Source organism: Melanerpes formicivorus, unplaced genomic scaffold (assembly GCF_026170545.1).
Source record: "Melanerpes formicivorus ecotype bairdi unplaced genomic scaffold, bMelFor1.0.p_v2 SCAF_14, whole genome shotgun sequence".
In the NCBI taxonomy this organism is placed as follows: domain Eukaryota; kingdom Metazoa; phylum Chordata; class Aves; order Piciformes; family Picidae; genus Melanerpes; species Melanerpes formicivorus.
The window spans coordinates 1,013,100-1,035,216 of NW_027142366.1; the positions used below are offsets into that span (position 1 = coordinate 1,013,100).

General features: G+C 55.0%; 1 protein-coding gene across 4 annotated transcripts in view; it reads right to left on the minus strand.

Annotated features, from left to right (window-relative positions):
- LOC137445076 (lipase maturation factor 1-like) overlaps positions 1-22,117 on the minus strand; it is a 210,548-nt gene that overhangs the window by 185,358 nt on the left and 3,073 nt on the right. For 3 of the 4 annotated variants that reach the window (XM_068146495.1, XM_068146496.1, XM_068146494.1), the window contains exon 2: positions 12,540-12,849. In XM_068146495.1, coding sequence (XP_068002596.1) covers positions 12,540-12,849 — 310 coding nt within the window. Of the gene's footprint in view, positions 1-12,539; positions 12,850-22,117 lie in introns of those variants that run through there. The other variant, XM_068146497.1, reaches the window with a different exon arrangement.

Consider the following 22,117-nt stretch of genomic DNA (forward strand, 5'->3'; position numbering starts at 1 on the left):
CCTGCTCTGGAGCCTTCCCAGCCCTGTCTGGATGTGTTCTGTGTGCCCTGTGCTGGATTCTATGCTCCTGCTCTGGCAGGGGGATTGGACTTGATCTCCAGAGGTCCCTTCCAACCCCTGACATCCTCTGATCCTGTGACCAGCCTCACTCTAAAGAATTTCTTCCTCATCTCCAGTCTAGATCTCCTCTCTCCCAGCTAAAATCCATTGCCCTTCATCCTGTCATTGCAACCCCTTGTCAAAAGCCCCTCTCTAGCTTCCTTGTAGGTCCCCTTGATGCAGGCTACTGACACACAGAGGACATCTCTAACACACCCACCCCAAGCTCAACTCTAACACACACACATCCCCCCCAAGCCATCACCTCCTGAGCAGCAGTGGCTCCTTATGAAGATGTCTGTCACTAAGGACGACCTAACTCTGCTGCTCTCCACCCCACTTGTGGTGCAGTCAAAGGAAAGAGTAATTCCTGCAAGTTTGTTTCTTGGCAGAAGTTAAGAACCCCCTGAGGCTCATTTAAAACACACACACCCCCCATCCCTCCCCCCAGATGAGGCATTAATAGAATACTGTACTCTTCTGAACCACATGAAGCCTTCTGACGTGTGTCTGGTGCTGATTACATCAACCTGGGCTCCCTCTCTCGCCTTGTGATGACAGCCAGGCACTTGGGAATTTATTTCTCTGAAGAAGCCTGAGATGCAAATGCCAAGGACCCAAACCAAATGGCCCCCTCCAAACACAGAAAGGCAGCACAGCTTCCTGGAGGGGCTCTAGGAGGGGGTTCTTTTACAGGGACAAACAGGCAGGGACTCAATTTCCCCACACTCCAGGCTGTAGTTTGGAACCTCATGAACGGTTTTCAGCCTCAAGCTCCTCTTCCTCCTCTCTGTGGAGGGGACTGAGAGACCTGGAGCTGTTTAGTCTGGAAAAGAGAAGCATCTTGATCAGAGAGCATCTGATCAAGGTCTATGAATAGGAGAGGGGTGGGTGTGAGGAGGAAGGGGCCAGGGTGGGTGTGAGGAGGAAGGGGCCAGGGTGGGCATCAGTGGTGCCCAGTGATAGGACAATAAACAATAGGTACAAGCTGGAAGCCAGGAAGTTCCACTTCAACATGAGGAGAAACTTCTTCACTGTGAGGGTGACAGAGCCCTGGAGCAGGCTGCCCAGAGAGGTTGTGGAGTCTCCTTCCCTGGGCACTTTGAGAACCCACCTGGATGTGCTCCTGTGTGCCCTGCCCTGGGTGGTGCTGCTCAGGCAGGGGGCTTGGGCTGGATGATCTCTGGAGCTCCCTTCCAGCCCCTGACACTCTGTGAGTCTGAGATTTGGATTTACCAAAAGCCAAACAAAAAAGGCTTTTCTCCCTCCTGGCTGCCTTGGCACTTGGAAGATGAGAGAGATAAAAACAGCTATCCAGTTTGGTAGGACTGAGGGTTGCTCTCTCTCATTTCAAACCACTGCCCCTTGTCCAGGCCTTTGCAAGCAGTCCCTCTGCAGGGACCCCCAAGACAGAGCTGTGTGAGATGATTCTGTAAGCAGTGATGGAGACTCCCCCCTCCCTCTCCAGGTGTTCTCAGGGCTCCTCCATGTGTACATTTGGAAGGATTTTTCACAGGTCTAACCTACATCTTCCTTTCCACCACCTAAACCAACAGTTTCTCCACCCCCTCTGCTGCCTTCTCCCCATGAGAATCACAGAATCATTTTGGTTGGAAGAGACCTTGAAGATCATCCAGCCCAAACATTAACTCAGCACTGCTAGGTCACCACTAAACCACACTCCTCAGCACATCTACTTGAAGATCTTTGTCTCCACTCCCATTTCTCAGCTACTCAAACTCAGCTCTTTCAGCTTTCCACCACTTTCTTCCCCCCCACCAAGGACAGTGCCTCTTTCCTACCCAGCAAGGGGCCATGGCCACCTCCAGAGCAAGGTGAAAGCTAGACACAAGATGCTGGCTGACACCTCCCCAGCTCCAAGATGCAGCAAACCTCACCCCACTGCTGCCTTGCCTGTGGCACTCCTAACAGCAACTCACTCACAGCCCTGAAAGCTTCTTTGGTGAACCACAATGGCCCAACCAAATTAAAGCTGTAAACACTTGAGGACACCAAAGAAACCCCAACCACCCCACATCTTCTCAGGGCAGGTCTGTGGGAAGTGCTTGGGCACCTGGAGACCCAAGCTCCTCAGCAGCCTGCCTCCAGACAGAGCAGCCTGCCTCCAGACAGAGCAGCCTGCCTCCAGACAGAGCAGCCTGCTGGCAACCACCGCCTGCAAGAGGTGGGGAGTCCATCACCATGAGGTGACAGCAGTAGTCTCTTGCACCATCCACTTCAGAGCATCATTAACTGGCAAGTGTGGGGGCAAGAAGCATTTTTGACAGCTGGTTTCAGTTGCTGCCAAGCCTTTAGCACTGCACAGTGGTGGCAGGGGGGAGGAAATAAGCTGGAATGGGAGTAAATGAAACCATCCCTCTGGTTTCTGGATTCACTTTATTGTGGTCACAGATCCCTAAAAACTGGGATTCTGTGCTCTGTAATTACCACATCCACATTTACATGGAAGGAGCAGGGACAACGTTAGAAGAGTGCTCAAGGATGAGGTTTGCTCTGGGGTTCTGCACATGGTGCTGGGAAAGGTGCCTGAGCAGAGCTGCAGCCCAGCAGTGCAGGGGGAGCGGGCTGGGGAGTGGGCTGGGCTGCCTCCTGGAGCCACAGCCATGCTCCATCCCATGCAGCCATCACCTGGTCAGGCACATCACCTGGCTCTGCCCAGCTCTGAGCAAGCAGAAGCTCCCAGGTGTCACTGAAGGACCACTACAGCTGCCCCTTGCAAAGCTGGCACCAGGCTGGGTTAAGAAGCCAGATGTCAGCTTCTGAGGTGCTCACTTCAAGGAAGACACTGGGGTGCTGAAGAGTGTCCAGAGATGGACAGCAGAGATGGAGAAAGGCCTAGAGCACAATCTGGTGAGGAACAAGAGAGGGAGCTGGGGGTGTTCAGCCTGGAGAAGGCTCCAGGGAGACCTAATAGCAGTCTGGCCCCAGCCTCTTGCCCCCCAGCCTTCATCTCCTGCTGAGCATTGCTCAGCTCCCCTCTGGGGCTGCTCTGCTGCAGGCTCTCAGCCCCAGGGCTCTCAGCCTTTGCTCCTCACAGAGCTGCTCCAGGCCCCTCAGCAGCTTTGTAGCCTCCTCTGGACTCTCCCCAGCAGCTCCCATTCTGCTGACTGAAGGCAACTCCCAGAGCAGGGCTCCAGGTTTCAGGGGGCATTTCCCCTACAGTCCAGTCCTAAAGCCACAACTTGCTCTAATGCAGGCTTCCATCTACTGTCTACTTCTGCCCCTGGCTGCAGAGTCCCTTGCCTCCCTCCCCCAGGCCAGAGTGCTGCTGCTCCCCCAGGCAGAGCCACAGCACCTCTCCAGGGACATGGCTCAGCCCTGCAGCGAAAGCCCAGCCAAGAGCCAGCCCTGCTGGTAGCAAGTCCTGCTCTCAAGGCTCAATTTCTGGATTAAGATCCTTAGGGAAGTTAGTAAACACAGATCCCACCACAGCTTGGCCCCTTCCCTAACCCCTGCTCGCTTTTCAGTGGTACCAGGCCCTGCATTAACATTCTTTCCAACCACAGCTGCTGGAGGAGTGAGCTGAGTTAAAGCCCCTGGCCGTGTGCTGAGCAGCCTGGGTGCAGGAAGCTGTTTGGCAACTCCCAGGCTGCAACAAGCATGAAAAAGCATCATGAAGAAACCCAACCCAACCCCAGAGCATTATTCATTCTTTGCCTCAATCTTTCAGACCCAAGTCCACACTCTGGATGCAGCTGGCAATTCGATGTGCCAGATAAGAAGCAGCTGAAGACAGCAAACATCTTTGCCTGGGTCCTCTGGCAGAGCCCTGTGGTCCAGCAGAGGCTGCACAGCCACACCACTGACCACAGCACCTCCTGCCCATCTCTCTGCTCTCGTTTCCTCATCAGCCAGGGCTTGCAGAAGCGATTGGAGTCCAGAGGTGGAGGCTGGAGCTGGGTTGAGTTGGATCTGCTGCTGCCAGTCAGCACCAGGCCGCTGCCATGCCAGCTTCCAAGTGAAGCGCTGGCTGCAGCAAAGTGCCACAGGGCTGGAAGGACAGGCTGTGACATGAGAGGCTGCCTCCTCTGCTCTCTGCTTCTGGGTTCAGGTCAGGGGTTGGCTGCTTCTGTGTTTGCTGTGCTGAGGGACGTGGTAGAGCACCAGGCTGAGGAGAGTTAGATAACACTTGGACCTCATGATGTTAAAGGTCTTTTCCAACCAAAACAACCCTGCAGTTCTACTTGCCCCTTTGAAAAGGCCAAGCTAAATTAGCTCCCAGAATCCCAGCACAGTGGGGGCTGGAAGGGACCTCTGGAGACCCTCCAGTCCAACCCCTCTGCTGAAGCAGGGCAGCCACAGCAGCTTGCCCAGGAGCACAGTGGCCAGGGAGGGTTTGGGATCACTCCAGAGAAGGAGACTCTACAGCCTCTCTGGGCAGCCTGCTCCAGAGCTGTCACCCTTGGTTTGCCCATCCTCATGTGGCTGAAGGTGAGGCACCCCCGCTGCAGGGCACACACTGCCAGCTCTCAGGAACTGAGGAAGGCCATCCAGCCATGGCATCACCCTCCTCCCTCCCAGCCATGCTGGATACCAGGTGAGGAAATGGCAGAGGGCTGACCCCTCTCAAGGACCTCTGCTGACCCAACCCCATCTCAGGGCAGGGAGGGGAAACCTTCACCGGTGGGGCTGGAGGTGTGTGGGGGAGAAACACCAACTGCCATCAGCCACCATGAGATGCTAATCTCTCAGATGGAAATGTGGTTCCCATCAGCCTCATCAGCTGGCAGTGGCACTGCAGGGCAGGAGTGTGCCCTGGCACTCCTCTCTGCTTTCGTTCCTGTGTCCCATCAGCCGCCCTCAGCACGCTTTGAAACCGATCCGCTCCCTCTCTCCTGTCAGGGGAGGAAGTGCCAGCACAGCAGCTTCCTCGACAGGAAGGATGACCCCCTGAGATCCTTCAGCCTTGGCTTTGCCTTCCTGGAGCTCATCTTTTCTTTCTGGGCACAGGGGGAGGGGAGGTGGGGAGGAAGAGGGATGCAAGGCTGCTATCCACAGCAACAAAGACATTCCTGAGGTCGATTGCCAAGGGCCAGGGAAAGGAGTAAGAGATTCTGAGTTTTCTCCTTCTTCTTCTTCTTGTTGCCATTGGGATATTTTGGAGAGCTAGACAAACAAAGCCAAGGTTGACACAAAGGGTTCTGTGCCAGGGGGCTCTTTGCAAAGCTTGCAGCACCTGCAGCAAGGGGAGATCTGTCCATGGGGACCTGGTAGAGTTAGGTAATGTTGGACTCCATCCCCAAGGTCTCCTCCAACTGAAATGATTCTATGATTCCATGTCAACCCTGACATTCTTTCCTCAACAGATAGAACTCCACACTGCCATCAGGCACAGCATTAAGCTTTGCTTGCACTTCAAACTCTGAAGGACTACAGAGTTGATGTAGAACTCTTTCAGCTGGAAAAGACCTTGAAGATTGAGTCCAACCACCAGCCCAACACCACCATGGCCTTTCAACCACAGTGCTTTGTCCACAGGTTTCCTGAACGCCTCCAGGGGTGGGGACTCCATCACCTCCCTCTTCCAATCCCTGACTGCTCTTGCAGCAAAGAAATTGTTCCTCATCCCCAACCTAAACCTCCCCTGGCACAATTTCAGGACACTTCCTCTCACTCTACCACCTGATGCCAGGGAGATGAGACCAGCCTGTGCAGGTTTCAGACAGGCAGGGCAGGCAGGACAGCAGCTGATGGGCAGACCTTGCCAAGGCCATGGTGGTAAGTGCAGTCCAACCCATCCATTCCTGCTTCTACAGAGAGGTCACAGAGAGCATCCCAAGTGCACTGAGTCCACTGATGAAACCCAGGAGACACAAGGTCATGGATTCAGAGAGGGGTTTGGGTTGGAAGGGATCTTAAAGCTCATCCAGTTCCAACCCCCCTGCCAGGGGCAGGGACACCTCCCAGTAGCCCAGGTTGGAAGGGACCTCAGAGACCTTCGACTCAGCTGCTCAAGGCCTCATCCAAGCATGATTCACACACCAGTTGTTTCACAGCTGGAATCAGAGCCTCAGAAGAGATCCATTTCTAACCTTTACTGGATAGGACAGCACCAGGCAAAGCCCCAGGTGCTTCAGAGACTGCCAAACCAAAGCTGAGAGACCACGAGAGGAAAGGAGGTGGGGAAGAGGTCCATTTAATGCCTACTGATGGCCTCCTGGAGAGTAGAAACCCAGCCCTGAGCATCTCATCAGTCCCCCAGCACTGAATGGAGTTCAGCCTTGAGCAGTCAGCAGTTCACCACCAGCACACCAGACTCTGACTGGAGTCCTGCACAGGTCAGGTGGGGTTTGGTAAGACATATACAGCACAAAACCTCTGTGACAGGCAAGCCTTCCTTCTTTCTCTGCTGAAAATGAGCTCCTGAGGATGGCAATTTGACTGTCAGTAAATCCCATGCCTCAGGGACAGGCTGTCATGACCTGCTGTACGCCTCAAGTCCTCCAAAGCTGTCCAGAGGACATTCAGTCAGCTAAAGGAGAGCGAGCACCAGGCTGTGGGGACCAGAAAGACACAGGAGTGTCCTGTCCTCCCCAGCCTCTTGGAAGCCAGCTGAGCCCAGGGCTTCAAAGGGCTCCTGAGCACAGCTCAGAAGACACTGGGCCACCATCAGTGAGAACCTGCAGCACTCAGTTCCCTGCTCCTTGCAGCAAACAAGCCAAAGGTGTCCTAGTCAGGCAGATTTTACCCTAACCCTGTTAGCAGCAGCTCCACCACGTTCCACAAGGGAGGAACGCACTGAAAAGCAGCCTGTAGCCACCTCAAGCTGTAAGCTCTTATTTATTGGCTTGTTTAACCTATTCCCTTGAGCTCTTGTAACTCCACCAGAATCCCACTCAGGAGAGGGGGGTGGGAAAAAGGCAATAGGATTTAACCCCCCCCAGCTCTGGCTCTTGTATCAAGTGTCTCACAAACTGCAGCAGCAGTGGCCCAACAGGGCTGTGAAAAATGAAACACAAGCAGCAAGGGAAAAGGTTTTCAGGTGACACTGGAAAATGCTGGGGGGGGCTGGGTTCAGTGGGGAAAGAACAGGAGCAGAAAGAGCAGATCAGTGGCAGAGCAGTTGAAGAGCTTGTTGCCATAAAATGCAGTAAGTCCCTGGAGACACCGTGCTGGGGGCTGCAGGGGACTGCACTCCACAACTGCTCACTCACCTCAGAAGTGCTGGGGGTGCCCTGGTGCAAAAGTGACTTCAGTGCCTGCCCCTGAGCCAGCAGGGCTTGCAGGCTGCACCCCCACAGAACCCTGTCAAGCATCTTTAGGTTAACCACATAGAATCATAAGGCTGGAAAAGACCTTCAGGACAACAGAGTCCAACCACTAAGCCTTCTCTACCGAGCCCACCACTAAGCCACATCCCCCAGCACCACCTGCACACAGCCCTCCAACCCTCCCAGGGATGGCAACTCAAGCACCTCCCTGGGCAGCCTGCTCCAGTGCCTGACAAACCCCACAGGGCCATTGGTTTTTCCTGCTATTATACTCAGACTGGGCCCACTTGGCACAGAATCACAGAGTGCTTTAGGCCAGCAGAGACCTTTCAAGGTCTGCTCCAATCCCCTGCCTTCAGGAGGGACATCAGCAAGCAGAGCAGGTTCCAGGCATGGGGCATCTCCCATCTCTTTGGGCAACCTGGGCCAGGCTGCCACCACCCCCAGTGCAAAACCTTTCCTCCTTCTCCCCAGTCTGAATCTTCCTTTTGCAGTTTCAAACCCTCAGCCCTTGTCCTGTCACAACAAGCCCTGCTCAAAAGCCTGTCCCCAACCTGAAGCACTGAGAGGCCACCAGAAGGTCTCCCTGGAGCCTTCTCTTCTCCAGGCTGAAGAAGCCCAACTCTCCCAGCCTGGCCTCACAGGAGAGGGCTTCCAGCCCTGCCAGCACTGCTGTGACCTCCTGAGGACTCCAGATCTGGCCCCAGCAGTGCAGGGGGGGCAGAATCCCCTCCCTCCACCCGATGGCCACACTGCTGGGGATCAGCCCAGGGCAGGGAATGCTCAGGGTCAGCTCACATCCATTTTTGCACTGCTCTACTCAAACTGGGTACAGCCTGCAGAAGCTGCAAGGAAAGAAAATAAATCAAGGCTAAGAGTAACAAAGTGCTCAAGCACTTCACCCAGCCCCTGGGTCAGGCATTAAACATCCTCTTGCACTGGCAGGTTTTTGGATGCTTGACAGTCTCCTGCTACTTCAAAAGGAAAAGCTCCAAATGGCAGAGGAAAGAAAAAGGAAAACCCAAACCCACCACAACCTCTCAAGAGAGATTCACTGAGCTCCTGGAGCCAGTGCAGCACCAGCCCAGGAGCCAGCCAGGCTCACTCTGAGTAGACCTCAAACCACCACCAATGCTTTTGGGAGCAGAGTGCTCAGAATCCCAAGAGATTCCCATTGCATTCCACTGCCAAAGGTGGCAGAGGCAGCTCTGGCCCCAGCACTTCACAGGTGCCAAGGTTAAAAGGCTGCTCTCTGGAATCCAGCCTGGCTCTGAGAGCCACCAGAGTGCCTCTCCCCTCAGCTCACCTGCACCAACAGCAAACTGGCAAACCCAAGGATCAGGGCCAGGACAACATCCTGGCTCCACTTCCCGCTATTTCAGGTTGCCAAAGCAATCCTTTTCCCACAGACCCCACCACAAGCAGCCCACATCAGCCTCTTTGGAGAGCAGCTTCCTGAAGCCCTTGGGCTGGTGCCTTGCTGGGCCGGTCCCTGGCTGGGCTGCCCCAGCAGGCTCAGGGCACAGAGTGCATTCCCCAGCTCACAGGTGGCAGTCAGCAGCTCTGGGCCAGGCAGGCAACACCTCCTGCCTCTCAAAGGAGATGGTTTGCTCTTCTGAAGCTTCCTCTGACTCTGAGCCCAAGCCAGCTGGACAGCAGTTGAAAGCCTCTCTCCTTCAGCAGCCCTCACTATCAGGAGACTCCAACCCAAAACAAATAGAAGCATTTAAAATTAAAATAGAACAGCAAAAAAAGGCAATAAAAGGAATAAATTGTTCCTCACTGCCCACAGAGGAGAGGCCTCCCCCTGCTCAGCACTCCCCACCTTCCTCGAGCTGCCTTCCCAGGCAGCTGCTGCAAAGGACTCTGCTGGGCTGTCAGCCCGTGGGGCTGTGTCAGCCCATGGGGCTGTGTCAGCCCATGGGGCTGTGTCAGCCCATGGGGCTGTGCTGCCTTCTGGGAGTGCACACCTGCCAGCTGCTGAGCACCACCAAGAAAGAGCTTACAGCAGCTACCAAAAGGTGGCCACAGGAGGAGTTTCTTCCTCCTTTCAGAGGTCCCTGGCTGAGCTTCTCCTAACTGATGCCTGACAACATCGTCCTCCTTCCCTCTGCACATGAAGTCCCTGAGGTCTTGCACAGATGCTTTGGAGACCAAGCAGAAACCATCAAAACCTCTCAGCCTGCCCAAGTGTGAGAGCCAACCAAAGTGAGCAGAACCACCCAGCCTCCCTCACAAACCAGGGTGAAAAGGCAGCTTGCCAGCCAGCCTCCTCAAGCCTGGAACAGGCTGCGCAGGGAAGTGGTTGAACCATCGCCCCTGGAGGTATTTCAAAGCCATGGAGAGGTGGTGCTGAGGGCCATGGTTTAGTGGTGACCTGGCAGGGCTGGGCTAAGGGCTGCTCTGTGACCTGAAAGGTCTTTTCCAACCCAAACAATTCTATGATTCTTAGGTTTAAGGCCAGTGTTGGCACTCACCCCCAGCCAGCAGCAGACCTCAGGTACTCCCAGAGCTCATCCCTTGTTCCACCACAACACCCTGAAGGATGATGAGAGACCTTTGCCCCCTCCAGGTTCATTTGCACTGCCAGCACCCAGCCACCCAGCACTCCCTTCCCCAGGAACTGAGGGTCACACTGCATGCACAATGATGATGTGGTTTTGACCACCCAGTGACCCACTGCAGAGGATCTGAAGGAAAATGCAACCACAAGTGACTGAGCTGTGCTGCTGGGTGGCTTTGATTCTTTTCCCTCACCCTGCTACAGGAACCACCTAATTTCCTGTGCTACAGACTCCACACCACAATTCAAAGAGATGAAGTTGAGGTAGCACCTCCTACTCCACAGAATCACAGAAGGCTTTGGGCTGGGAGGCAGCTCCAGAGCTCACCCAGGCCAAGCCCTGCAGGCAGCAGGGACATCCTCCCCTGGAGCAGGCTGCTCAGAGCCCTCTCCAGCCTCACCTTGAACAGCTCCAGGCAGGGAGCCTCAACCACCTCCCTGGGCAACCTGCTGCAGTGCTCCAGCAGCCTCCTGGGGCACAACTTGTTCCTCACCTCCAATCCCAATCTGCTCTGCTCTCATTCCAAACCATTGCCTCTGCTCCTGGCCCTGCAGCCCTTTGGGAGCAGTCCCTCTGCAGCCTTCCTGCAGCCCTTCAGGTCCTGGCAGGCTGCTGTGAGCTCTGCCTGGAGCCTTCTCTCCTGCAGGCTGCACAGCCCCAGCTCCCTCAGCCTGGCCTTGCAGCAGAGCTGCTCCAACCCCCTGAGCATTTTGATGTCCCTCTTCTGGCTCTGCTCCAGCAGCTCCAGGTCCTTCCTGTGCTGAGGGCTCCCCAGCTGGACACAGAACTCCTTTTCTCTCACACCCCTATCCCAGGAGAACCTGAGCCATCTGCCTGTGCCAGAGTAACTTAAACTCCAGATCTGAAGTAGCAAAGGAAGAAGAGAAAAACACATCCTTACATCAAACACCAAGAGTCAATTCCTTTCAGCCACAGCACCCACAAAAGGTGAAGTCTGGGCTCCTCTTGCATTCCTCTGGGCTCCTCTTGCATTCCTGCTGGCCAGCTCATTGTCTTCAGAGCTGGAGAGACCCAACACTCAGCTGTGAGCTTCCAACCCCAACTCAGGATGAGGCATTTGGACCCTGTCTGCTGGGCACTGGTTCAGCTCAGCAGTGGAAAAAGCCTCCCCTCTCCATTCCCCACCTCTCCCTCAGAGGCCTGGCAGGTGACAGAATGGTCACTCACTCATCAGGCAGGAATGGATTTCTTTGACCAAACCTCAAGAGTTCTCCAGATCTGTCCCTCCCCCACCACTGGCAGGGAGGACATCAACCCTTTGCTTTCAGTCTGCCAGGACCAGCAGCTGGGAGCAGAGGAGCAGCACAGAACTCAGCTGCCCAACCAAACCTGGAGCACATATCCCAGCTAGGGGTTTTCATAGCCACAGCACCAGCATGCTGAGCATGGCAGAGCTCCCTGTGGACACCAACAGAGGAGTCTTAGCTAGCCCTCCAGTCCAGGGGCAGATCAAGCCTCCAGCCTCAGGAGTCACTGCAGGTCCAGTTTTAAAGCCACAAGACCTTTTCAGCTTGAGAAGGAGGTTGCTAGGATTGGGTTTTTTCCCTCCCCACAAAGAGAAAGAAGGAACACATCCAGATTTTGCTGTTAGAGTGAGACAAGCTCCTCTGCCCTGGAAGTGAGAGCAGGAGGATGCTTGAATCCCTGCTCTGTAACATAAAACATCCAGAGAAACAGAAGAGCAATTTGGGGGCAAAGTAGGAAATGGGCAAAGGAAAACCATCCACCAAGTTGTTTTCCCAACTGTGTGGCTTTCCCTCCCAGTCTGAATTTCAGGCTGAGTTAGGAGCTGGGAGAACAGAGCTCTTCAGACAGCTGAGGCTGTTATCCTTCACCCACTCACATACCAGCTGGAGTAGGATGGGAATGAAGGGGCCAGGACACGACAGAGGCTGCCCAAGCAGATGCAGACCCTTACAACTGCATGCACTGAGCCCACCCCCAGGGAAGGAGTCCTGACTGGTGTTGTAGAGAGAGATTTGGGAAGGACATCCCAGTGCAGAGCTTGGCACCTCTTCATGGCATAGCCTTTTGCCTCCTCGAAGTCACCACATCAGCTCTGCCACAGGCAGACACAAAGAGGTGAACCAGTGAAGTGTGGGGCTGCAAGGGGCCACCCTCTTCTAACCCTTCTCCTTGGAGCCTTAACAAGTGTGAGCACCACCTAAAGCCTCTGCTTTTGCAACACAGCTGCTCCCTGCAGCAGGACCAACATGCAGAGTCACTACTTCTCCTTTACTCCTTTCCCACCATAGGCTTCGTGGCCTTATCTTGAGTGCCCCAGCTCTCTTCTGGGTGGAACTCAAAGCTGAGAAGTCATTTCAAACTGAGGGATAAGGGCAACTCCCTTGCAGCAGCCATGAGGGGAAGCTCTCCACAGCACATCACACAGCACATCACACAGTCCATCTGCCTCTCAGGACAGCAGAAATCAGAGCAGATACCCTGGGTAAGAGAGCAGGGGCACGTCCAGAACTCATTTCTGCCAAATGCCTTCCTCACCTCACACTCCTACATCACTCCTCACCAGGTTACCAACCTCAGAGGGCAACAGAAAGTCAATGTCTGCAACACAGAGCAGGAGATGATGGAGAAAAGCAAAGCAGAGAGGTGGTGAACCTACCAGATCTGTCCAACGTTGACCAGCGAGAGGTAGAGCAGCCACAGGCCGGCCATCAGCACCATGTTTGCACACCCAGACAGCAAGACAAAGGCTGAAGCTGCCAGGCCAAGCAGGGAGAGGTAGTCCAAGATGCTGTCCATGTCTGACCAGTCCAGAAACCAGATGATTGTTGGTGCATAGCTCAGAGCATCCAGGTTTATCTTCCCTTTGAAATACCTTTTGACATCCTGCAGGTAGAGCTTGCAGGGGAGCAGCCCCTTCTCTCCTATCAGCTGCTTGTTTTGGTGATAAGCCACCAGGAAGGCCACAACTGGAAGACAATGGGGAAGGGGGGAGGAAACAAAAGCAAAACAGCATTAGCAATCATCCAGGCTGGAGCACACATTTTAACCCAGAGCTACAGAATTCTATTCATGCCTTGGGAAGGAATTCTGCCACATGTTCTCATCCCCACCAGAACACAGCACACTCACTGCTGCGAGCCACCACGCACAAGGCAGGGCAGTGCTATAAATACTCTCTTTGCCTTCACACCAGGAAATGGCACAGGGTCTGTTTGGAGACAATTTTCTCCCCAACAGCTGTAAGGGACATGCCACTTGCTCCAGGCAAACTCAACAATGCCCTTCTGGGAAAGGCTGCCTGCAACTGAACGACCTGACCCAGGGTAGGAGCAGGAGGCTCAGCCCTGCTCTGTTAGACTCTGCGTGACCCTACGTTAGTCACAAACACTATTCATCTCCCCATGCAGATGAGGGAAGGAGCCTAATTGCACTGCAGAGACAAACTCCATGCATTCATGTCAAGCCTTTCAGATGGAATTTCCTTTCCACAAAGAGGATCTGGAAAGGAAATGTCGAGCAGCCTTCGGTCCGCGCACGGGCTTTGGGGGAGCTGGGCCGATGGAGCCCCAGGAGCCCACCCAGCTCCCTCCAGCTCTGCACAGGCACAGCTGGACTTCCAAACCCCCTCCTCTTTCAGGCTCTCAAAGCATTCTGCAGTGTGCATGGACAACAGCTCCAGCAGGGGGTCTGTTGGTGAGGATGATTTACTATGGTACCTGCTGCTCCCGGGGCAAATGAGCCAGGGCAGGCTGAGAGCAGACTGTGCCTGCAAGGTCATGCTCTGACTTCAGGGGACAACACATCTCCATGCTCACACAGCACTGCTGTGCAGTTAGCAACTAGTGGATTGTGCCCCTCAAAATACTGCTAATGAGCCAGCCCAAACTCAGAGCCAGCACTCAGAAGGTGTCCAAGGGACACCTTCACTCTTGGCAGCACAACAGTTAATGGTTGTGCATCACAAATGCAGAACACAGCAGTCATGCCATGGGTTGGCCTTCTGGATCCTCTCACATCCTGGTAGGTTGGAAACACAGAGTCTTAATATCTTTCCTCTCCTCCAAATTGCTACTTTCTCACATGCTGCTACAGCTCCCTCACTTACAGCCTCTGTGCTCCTGAGCTGGGCAGTCTTAGAACAGCCAGATGCTTTTTTTAACAGCACATCAGCAATTTAATTACAGACACTAGACCTAAAATTTGATGTTCTACAGAGAGAGTTGGTCAGCTTCTAGGGATTATCTCATGGTTTAGGAATCTCCTCCAGTCACCAATTTGCAGCTCATAACTGCAGCCATCTCCATTTCTCAGAAACAACTTGATGAAGGCCAACATTTCCTGATGAGGCTCCATACATCTTGCTCCCAGCAGCTCACTCCCTCACCCATCCATCCATCCATCCATCCTTCAAACACCAGCCACCTCAGCAGCAGCAACAGCAGAGCCCTTGCAAAAGGTCAGCTTCTTCCCCCCCTGCCCCTCCCAATCCTCCTCAGTTAATGATCAAATCTCTTTCCTCCCTTATCTGCATACTGTCATCCTGCAAAGGAGGACTCTGGTGCTCAGCTGGCTGCTGTCTCTCACTGGGAAAGCTGCTGGGGAGCCCATGTGAAATCATACCCCCGAGTTTTAAACCCAGATTATCATTTCTTTGAAGCTCAACTAGCAAAGCAAAGTCTGCAGCCCCAGGGAAGCAAAATAAATGTCCCATTTCCCCCAGGCACACACAAAGGTCTCCAGTGGACTCCAGCTAATCCACTTAGCACTTACTGCAGCCCCCTGCACACGCTGTGTGTTTTGTTCCCATCTCAAAACCCACCAAAAGCTCCCAAGCCAAAGTCCAGCTGAGGTCACTGGGAGGGTCCCCAGCGGTTTCAGCAGATCCTGAATCACAGCCCTGACACAATCAAGTTGGGAGTTTAATTGGTTGTGTCCCTTCCCATCTGCCTCTCACACAGTGAAGGATTTTCAGTGCTTTAGGGGGCCAGTAAAGAGATGAGCACAGGGCCCCTTCTGGCAGGCCAGAGGGTGATGGTTTGAAGCTACAAGAGGGAGATTCAGACTGGAGAGAAGAAATGTTTGCACTGGAGGTGGTAAGACACTTGCCCAGGCTGCCCAGAGAGGTTTGAGCTGCCCCATCCCGAGAACCACTCCAGCTCAGGCTGTCTGGGGCTCTGAGCAGCCTGCTCTAGCTGCTGATGGCAGGGGGGTTGGATTAGATGAGCTTGAAAGGTCTCTTCCCACCCAAACCATTCTGTGCTTTCACCAACTAATAAAAATCACACAGAGTGTTTCACCTGAGGATGAGGATGGACACAGAGGGACAAAACCAACTGCCACACCAAAGGATCAGTTTGGGAGCAGCAAATTCAGTGTTTCACATTTTATTCATCTTTCCCCACCCCAACACCACCACTCAGCACCACTGGGGAAGCAGAAAGCCTGACAGGGAAAGCAGGCAGAGATGTTTCACACAGCTCAAGATCTTCATTTTTGGTTAAAGCAAGGCCAAATCTCAAGGCTCCATGGCCTGGGCTCCCTCGAGGAGCACTGCTATTTGCTGCACAGCTTCCCAGAAGTGCTAATCAAATCCACCTCTAACTGCTGCAGAAATTGCTGCCCCAAACCCCTAACTGCTGCCCTAAAAACCAACCCAGTCCAAATCAGGCCCCTGCATGGTATGCAAGATAAACAAGGAAAGGGCAAATTAGGAAGGACACAGCTCCAGCAATTGCAGAGAAGTACACACTGGAGGTACAAACCACTGCACAGCCTCAGCCAGGAAGCAGCAAAGGCTGCAGTCTGGCTGGGAGGAGCTGCACAGCTACAGCCTGCCCAGTCTGGGCTCCAAAGTGGTGCTCTGCCAGGGCACCAACTGCTCCTCAGGGGATGCTGCACTGCTGATGTTTCACACGTTACAATCTCACCACTACACCACCCCAGCAACAGCCCTAACTTGATGGAAGACCTCCCCTACCCCAAACCAAAGCCTGACTGCTCCACCCACACCCCGACCCCAAGCCATCAGGACCAGCAACCACTGGTTACTGCTCCCACATTCCACTCCCTAGATGTGCTGCTCCATCCTGGATCCAGCTCCCTCTCCTGGACACTCCCCAGGCTGAGCTGCTGTCCCACCCTGCTCCCTCTCCACTCATCTCCAGCATCCTTTGGAGCACCTTTGCAGGTATCTCCTTAGGCAGGATCTGTCTCTCAAAGCCCCTCACCAAATCAGCTGGACCCAGGCACCAGCCAAGCCTTCGAGGGGCTTCACCCTGTACAGAGTGGTTCCCCTGTTACCAGACACATGCAGTGGTTGGAACTGAAGGCAGAGTCTGCAGAGGGTTTCAGCAACACAGGAGATGCACAGAGCCAGAGGTGGGGAAGTTATTTATCAGCTTCTCTGTCACAGCTTCCTCTTCCTGAGCCCATCTCAAGAAACTGCATCCTTAAACTGACTGTAACAGACCCTGCTCCCTTCTCCAGGAACCTTCCCTTTCATCTTGGCTTGGTCCCAGAGGGGGAAAAAGTCCCTTTTGCCCCCCAAGCCTGTGCTTCTCTTCCTCTTCCCTAAGCCCTAGTCTGAAGCCTCCCTCCAACTGGCCTTGAATCTGGGGGTTTTCCACTCTCCATCTTCCCACTCCCTCCAGGTAAACATGGGCAAACAATTTTGCTTCCACTCTGGGCACTGGCTGGCACATCCTCCTCGCTGCCAGGGCAGGGGCAAGGTTAGCTGCTTCTCTGCCTTGTCCTGTAGCTTCTTCCTGGGCAAGAAGGTGGCAGAGCTCTGTTACACGAGCCAGAATCCAGCAGTCAGCAGAGGATGAGCTGGGTGCTTTCAACCCAGGTCAGCCTCCTCTGCTCCACCTGAAGCCCTTTGCCATTCTTCAGAGGATCTGCTCCTTCCTGGCTTGCAAACAGCCTCAGTGACTCCCATGCTCCCTCCCACTGCAGAGGCAGCTGGAGCCTTTGACAGCTCACATGGGAGCAGGCTGCTCTACCTGCTGCCACCTGATCTTTACATAAGAAATGCAAATTGTCACCAACTGCTAATAGACCTTCGCTGCCTCTTCTCACCTCAGGATGCTTCCCTGTACTTTTCCATCAACTCCCCTCCCTCTCCCAGCCTCCTCTCCCCCCCCCCAGCTTGAACATGCTCCGTGTTGCAGCCCACACAACAGCCTCTCATCAACACGACCCAAAGCAAAGCAGGAGCTGCCCCTCTGAAACCATTTGGTCTCTCCAGGTTGCTCCTTTCCTCCAGCCCACGCTCAGCCTGTCATGGCAGGAGCGTGAGGGGCTCCTGTTCTCCACGGCAGGAGCGTGAGGGGCTCCTGTTCTCCATGGCAGGAGCGTGAGGGGCTCCTGTCCTCCACGGCAGGAGCGTGAGGGGCTCCTGTCCTTCATGGCAGGAGCGTGAGGGGCTCCTGTCCTTCATGGCAGGAGCGTGAGGGGCTCCTGTTCTCCACGGCAGGAGCGTGAGGGGCTCCTGTCCTCCACGGCAGGAGCGTGAGGGGCTCCTGTTCTCCACGGCAGGAGCGTGAGGGGCTCCTGTTCTCCACGGCAGGAGCGTGAGGGGCTCCTGTCCTCCACGGCAGGAGCGTGAGGGGCTCCTGTTCTCCACGGCAGGAGCGTGAGGGGCTCCTGTTCTCCACGGCAGGAGCGTGAGGGGCTCCTGTCCTCCACGGCAGGAGCGTGAGGGGCTCCTGTCCTTCATGGCAGGAGCGTGAGGGGCTCCTGTCCTTCACGGTAGGAGCGTGAGGGGCTCCTGTCCTCCACGGCAGGAGCGTGAGGGGCTCCTGTCCTCCATGGCAGGAGCGTGAGGGGCTCCTGTTCTCCACGGCAGGAGCGTGAGGGGCTCCTGTTCTCCACGGCAGGAGCGTGAGGGGCTCCTGTCCTCCACGGCAGGAGCGTGAGGGGCTCCTGTCCTCCACGGCAGGAGCGTGAGGGGCTCCTGTCCTTCATGGCAGGAGCGTGAGGGGCTCCTGTCCTTCATGGTAGGAGCGTGAGGGGCTCCTGTCCTCCACGGCAGGAGCGTGAGGGGCTCCTGTCCTCCATGGCAGGAGCGTGAGGGGCTCCTGTCCTTCATGGCAGGAGCGTGAGGGGCTCCTGTCCTTCATGGTAGGAGCGTGAGGGGCTCCTGTCCTCCACGGCAGGAGCGTGAGGGGCTCCTGTCCTTCATGGCAGGAGCGTGAGGGGCTCCTGTTCTCCATGGTAGGAGCGTGAGGGGCTCCTGTCCTCCATGGCAGGAGTGTGAGGGGCTCCTGTCCTTCATGGCAGGAGCGTGAGGGGCTCCTGTCCTCCATGGCAGGAGCGTGAGGGGCTCCTGTCCTTCATGGCAGGAGCGTGAGGGGCTCCTGTCCTTCATGGCAGGAGCGTGAGGGGCTCCTGTCCTTCATGGCAGGAGCGTGAGGGGCTCCTGTTCTCCATGGTAGGAGCGTGAGGGGCTCCTGTCCTCCATGGCAGGAGCGTGAGGGGCTCCTGTCCTTCATGGCAGGAGCGTGAGGGGCTCCTGTCCTCCATGGCAGGAGCGTGAGGGGCTCCTGTTCTCCATGGTAGGAGCGTGAGGGGCTCCTGTCCTCCATGGCAGGAGTGTGAGGGGCTCCTGTCCTTCATGGCAGGAGCGTGAGGGGCTCCTGTCCTCCATGGCAGGAGCGTGAGGGGCTCCTGTCCTTCATGGCAGGAGCGTGAGGGGCTCCTGTCCTCCATGGCAGGAGCGTGAGGGGCTCCTGTTCTTCATGCTCTCTAGAGATTTAAAGATGTGAAATCCAAACCTTTCCAGTCATATGGCCTCACTCCCTCCCCCCCTGCCCCCCACTGAAAGGAGTCTGAGCTTTTACTCACAGCCCAAAGCACAAGAAGAAATCAAGCAAGAGCTCAGAGCTTAGCATGGAACCCAAACTACACTCTGCACACACCGAAGCACTCTGCCTGCAGCCCTGCACCCAGTGCACCTCTGGCCCAGCCAAGCAGGCAGCAGGGCTGGGCGCTGGGGTGGTGCCCCCGACAAGGGGAAGGGAGGGGGGTGGGGGCAGAGAATGTTCCTGGTATGCTCGCTATTATCAGGGAGAGGAATCAAACGAGTGCTCAATTGATGAATTCCCCTGCAATGTTTTGCAACACAGAGGGGGGAACACCCTAGCAGTGTGCAAAGAGCCGGGGGGGAGCCGAGCACCCCCTTTTCATCCTGCAACCCCAGGCAGCCCCCGAGAAACACACAACAAAGCGGGCTGCTCTTCACACCTCGCTGCTGTCTTGCCATTCACAGCCGGGCTGAAGGCTTTGGGGGGATTGCCCTGGAGGCTTTCCAAGGGCTTATCTCCCTATTGCCTCTTTGTCTGCAAGAACATGAAAGCAAACAGAAAAAGGCTCCCCCAGACCTGGGCTGTTTTAAAACCACACCAGCCTGCAGCTGGAGGATGCCCTGGGAAGATCCCTCTGCAGCTGGAGGATGCCCTGGGAAGATCCCTCTGCTCCAGAGCAGCTTGGAGCAAGCAGCAGACTGGGAGAGAGATTCTCTCCTTCTCACTTCTTCTTACCATTCCCCCTGGACTATCACTGCTTGCTCTGCTGAATGTGCTTTGCTCAGGACCAAACACAATCCTGCCTCACTCACAGTGAGTGAGTGCACACACAGCTTGCTAAGGGGACACTGTGCTAACAGACTGCTGCTGCTGGACAGACTTGCTAACAAGCTCTGCACTGAAATAAAACCTTCCAGGGCAGAAAAGGCGTCAGAAGGATGTTACAGTCCTGACTGGGCAAGCTGAAACCCCCTGGAAGCCTTTTAGTATGGCTGAGGGAAGAGAAGGGGGAAAGCAGAGAGGAGATGGCAGAGAGAAGGAGAGGAGGAAGGACACTGGGGAGAGCCAGGAGCCTACAGGAAGCCAAACCCCCCCTGAGAAGGCTTTAGATTTCAGAATGAGGAAGAAGTAGCATGAACCTCCCATAGCTCCAGCTCTGGGCAAAGAAAACACTCCCAATAAACAAGACAGGAGGAGAAGGAAGATAAAGTGGATTTAAATAATAGCTTTTATTTCAAAGCACTCCACAGAGCCTGGCTGCAATTGGGCAGGGTGGGATCTAATTGCTTCAGCTGCTACATCTGGAAGCTGATGATAGTCATCATCCACACAGGGCACCTCACAATGATTTAGGAGGAGGGGGAAGGGGGCAAATAGCACACACTCTGTGTCAGGAGCTCTGCCACCAGCTGCTTACCTGCAGCAGCACCTCCAACCGGACCCCAAAGGCTTTCTGCAGTGACAAACTGGCAATCCCTGTCCTAAGATCAAACACACAGTGCAGGAGCAGGATGGAAAAAGCCCTGGCAATCTCAGAGCAGTGCTGCTGCAAGCCTCCCTGCCCCATGAATTGCTGTGTCAGAGTCTGCAGTTAGCCACTGAGGGCCAGGCTGCAGGGATGGAAACCTGTGAAACAAGTCTCCTCAAGCAGCACAGCAGCAGCACAGAGAACCAGAGAGTCAGATTGGTTGGAAGAGACATTTAAGATCACCAAATCCAACCCTTAACCCTGCACTGCCAGGGCACCACCAAACCATGGCCCTCAGCACCACACTTCCACAGCTCTGAAACCCCTCCAGGGATGGAGAACCCACCACTGCCCTGGGCAGCCTGGGCCAGGTCTTGACAACCCTTTGGGGAAAGAAATTGTTCCTTATGTCCATCCCAGACCTCCCTTGGTGCAACTTGAGGCTGTTTCCTCTTGTCCTGTTGCTTGTTACCTGGGGGAACATGAAGATGCCTCACAGAAAGAGGGGTGTGGGCAGCAGAGCAAGAGGGTAAGACCAACACCTAGTTCTCTTCCTCAGTGTTCAGGGCTGGATTCTGTGTTACTTCACACTCTCCCCTTCCAGAAGGGTTTGAATTAAGTCTGCCCACACTCATTGGTGAGGTGGAGAAAGAGGTCCCAGATCTGAAAAGGTCTCTGAACCCAAACCACTCTGTGGTTCTGTGCCCCCCCGGCACAGCTCTGTCACAAAGAGCAGAACTCACAGAACCCTTTCAGCTTGGATCCATTTTGCTCTTCCTTCCCACTCCTGCAAGCAGCAGGAGGGTTTGGCTGCTGACCTCCACACACCATCAGATCCTTTCCCACCTTCCCATCTCGAACTTGCCTCTCAGAGAACATCTGCTCTGCCAGGGACTTCCCAGGCTCTGGCTGCTTTTGGAAACTCCCTTCAAAGAAACAGCAGGGGAAAGCAGCTACAACCAAAGGAGTGGGGGAGAAGGGAGGGCACACAGAAGGATGCTTCACACCTGCCTTGCTCTGAACACCCTCCTTCCACAGAAGATCCAAAGGGAGAGCATCTCCTCAGCTCACACCAAGCAATAAACCAGCCCCTTGAGAGCGGAGCTGGGGACAGGAAGGAAGTGACAGTCCCCCAGACCATGCTCAGTGATTCTGCTCCTCACCTCAGCATCACTGCATGCCCCCAGCCCTGGTCCTCTCCCTCCCATCCACAGGGTCCTTCACCCTCCCACCCCTCCCTTTCCACCTAGGCAGGAGAACAAGCTTTCAGCTCCCACAGCTGCACTGAGAGGCAGCAGCTACAGGCATCAGGGGGGTGACCACTTCCATGATACTTTCAGACAAGTTCCCCCCTCAAAGGATTTGTTACTGAGCACAGCAGGAATGAAAGGATTGTGTTCAAAAGGGTGAAGTGAAAGGAGGGGGGCAAACATCCCACGACTGAGGAATGTCAGAGTGTCACAACAGCATCAGCCTTTCCCTCAGCCAGGCTCAGGCTGTCAGAGTAAATGGTTCCATCTTCAGAAACAAGCTGGGAAGAGCAGCTTGGCACAGAGGCTTTAAATTGTTTGCTGCTGTTTCTAAACCCAGGCTCTCAGAAGAGATCAAAAGGCAACCCACCTTCCCTCGAGAGCATCCCACCCCAACAGCCCTGCCAGGGCTTTGCAGCCTTTGACAGGAGGGCCTGCCTGCTCACAACCTCTCCAAATCACACACTCCAGTTAGCTCCCAACCCAGGAACGCTTCAGCTGCAGGCTGTGCAGCATCTCCCCTGCACTGGCATCAGAGCTGGAGCCCCAAGGTTGCTGCAAGTGACACAGAATGGTAGGGCTTGGAAGGGACCTCTGCAGATCAAGTCCTGCTCCCTTGCCAAGGGAGGTTCACCTAGAGAAGGTCACAGAGGTACATATCCAGATGGGTTTGGAATGCCTTCTCAGTTGGAGGGCAGCCTGTTTCAGAGCT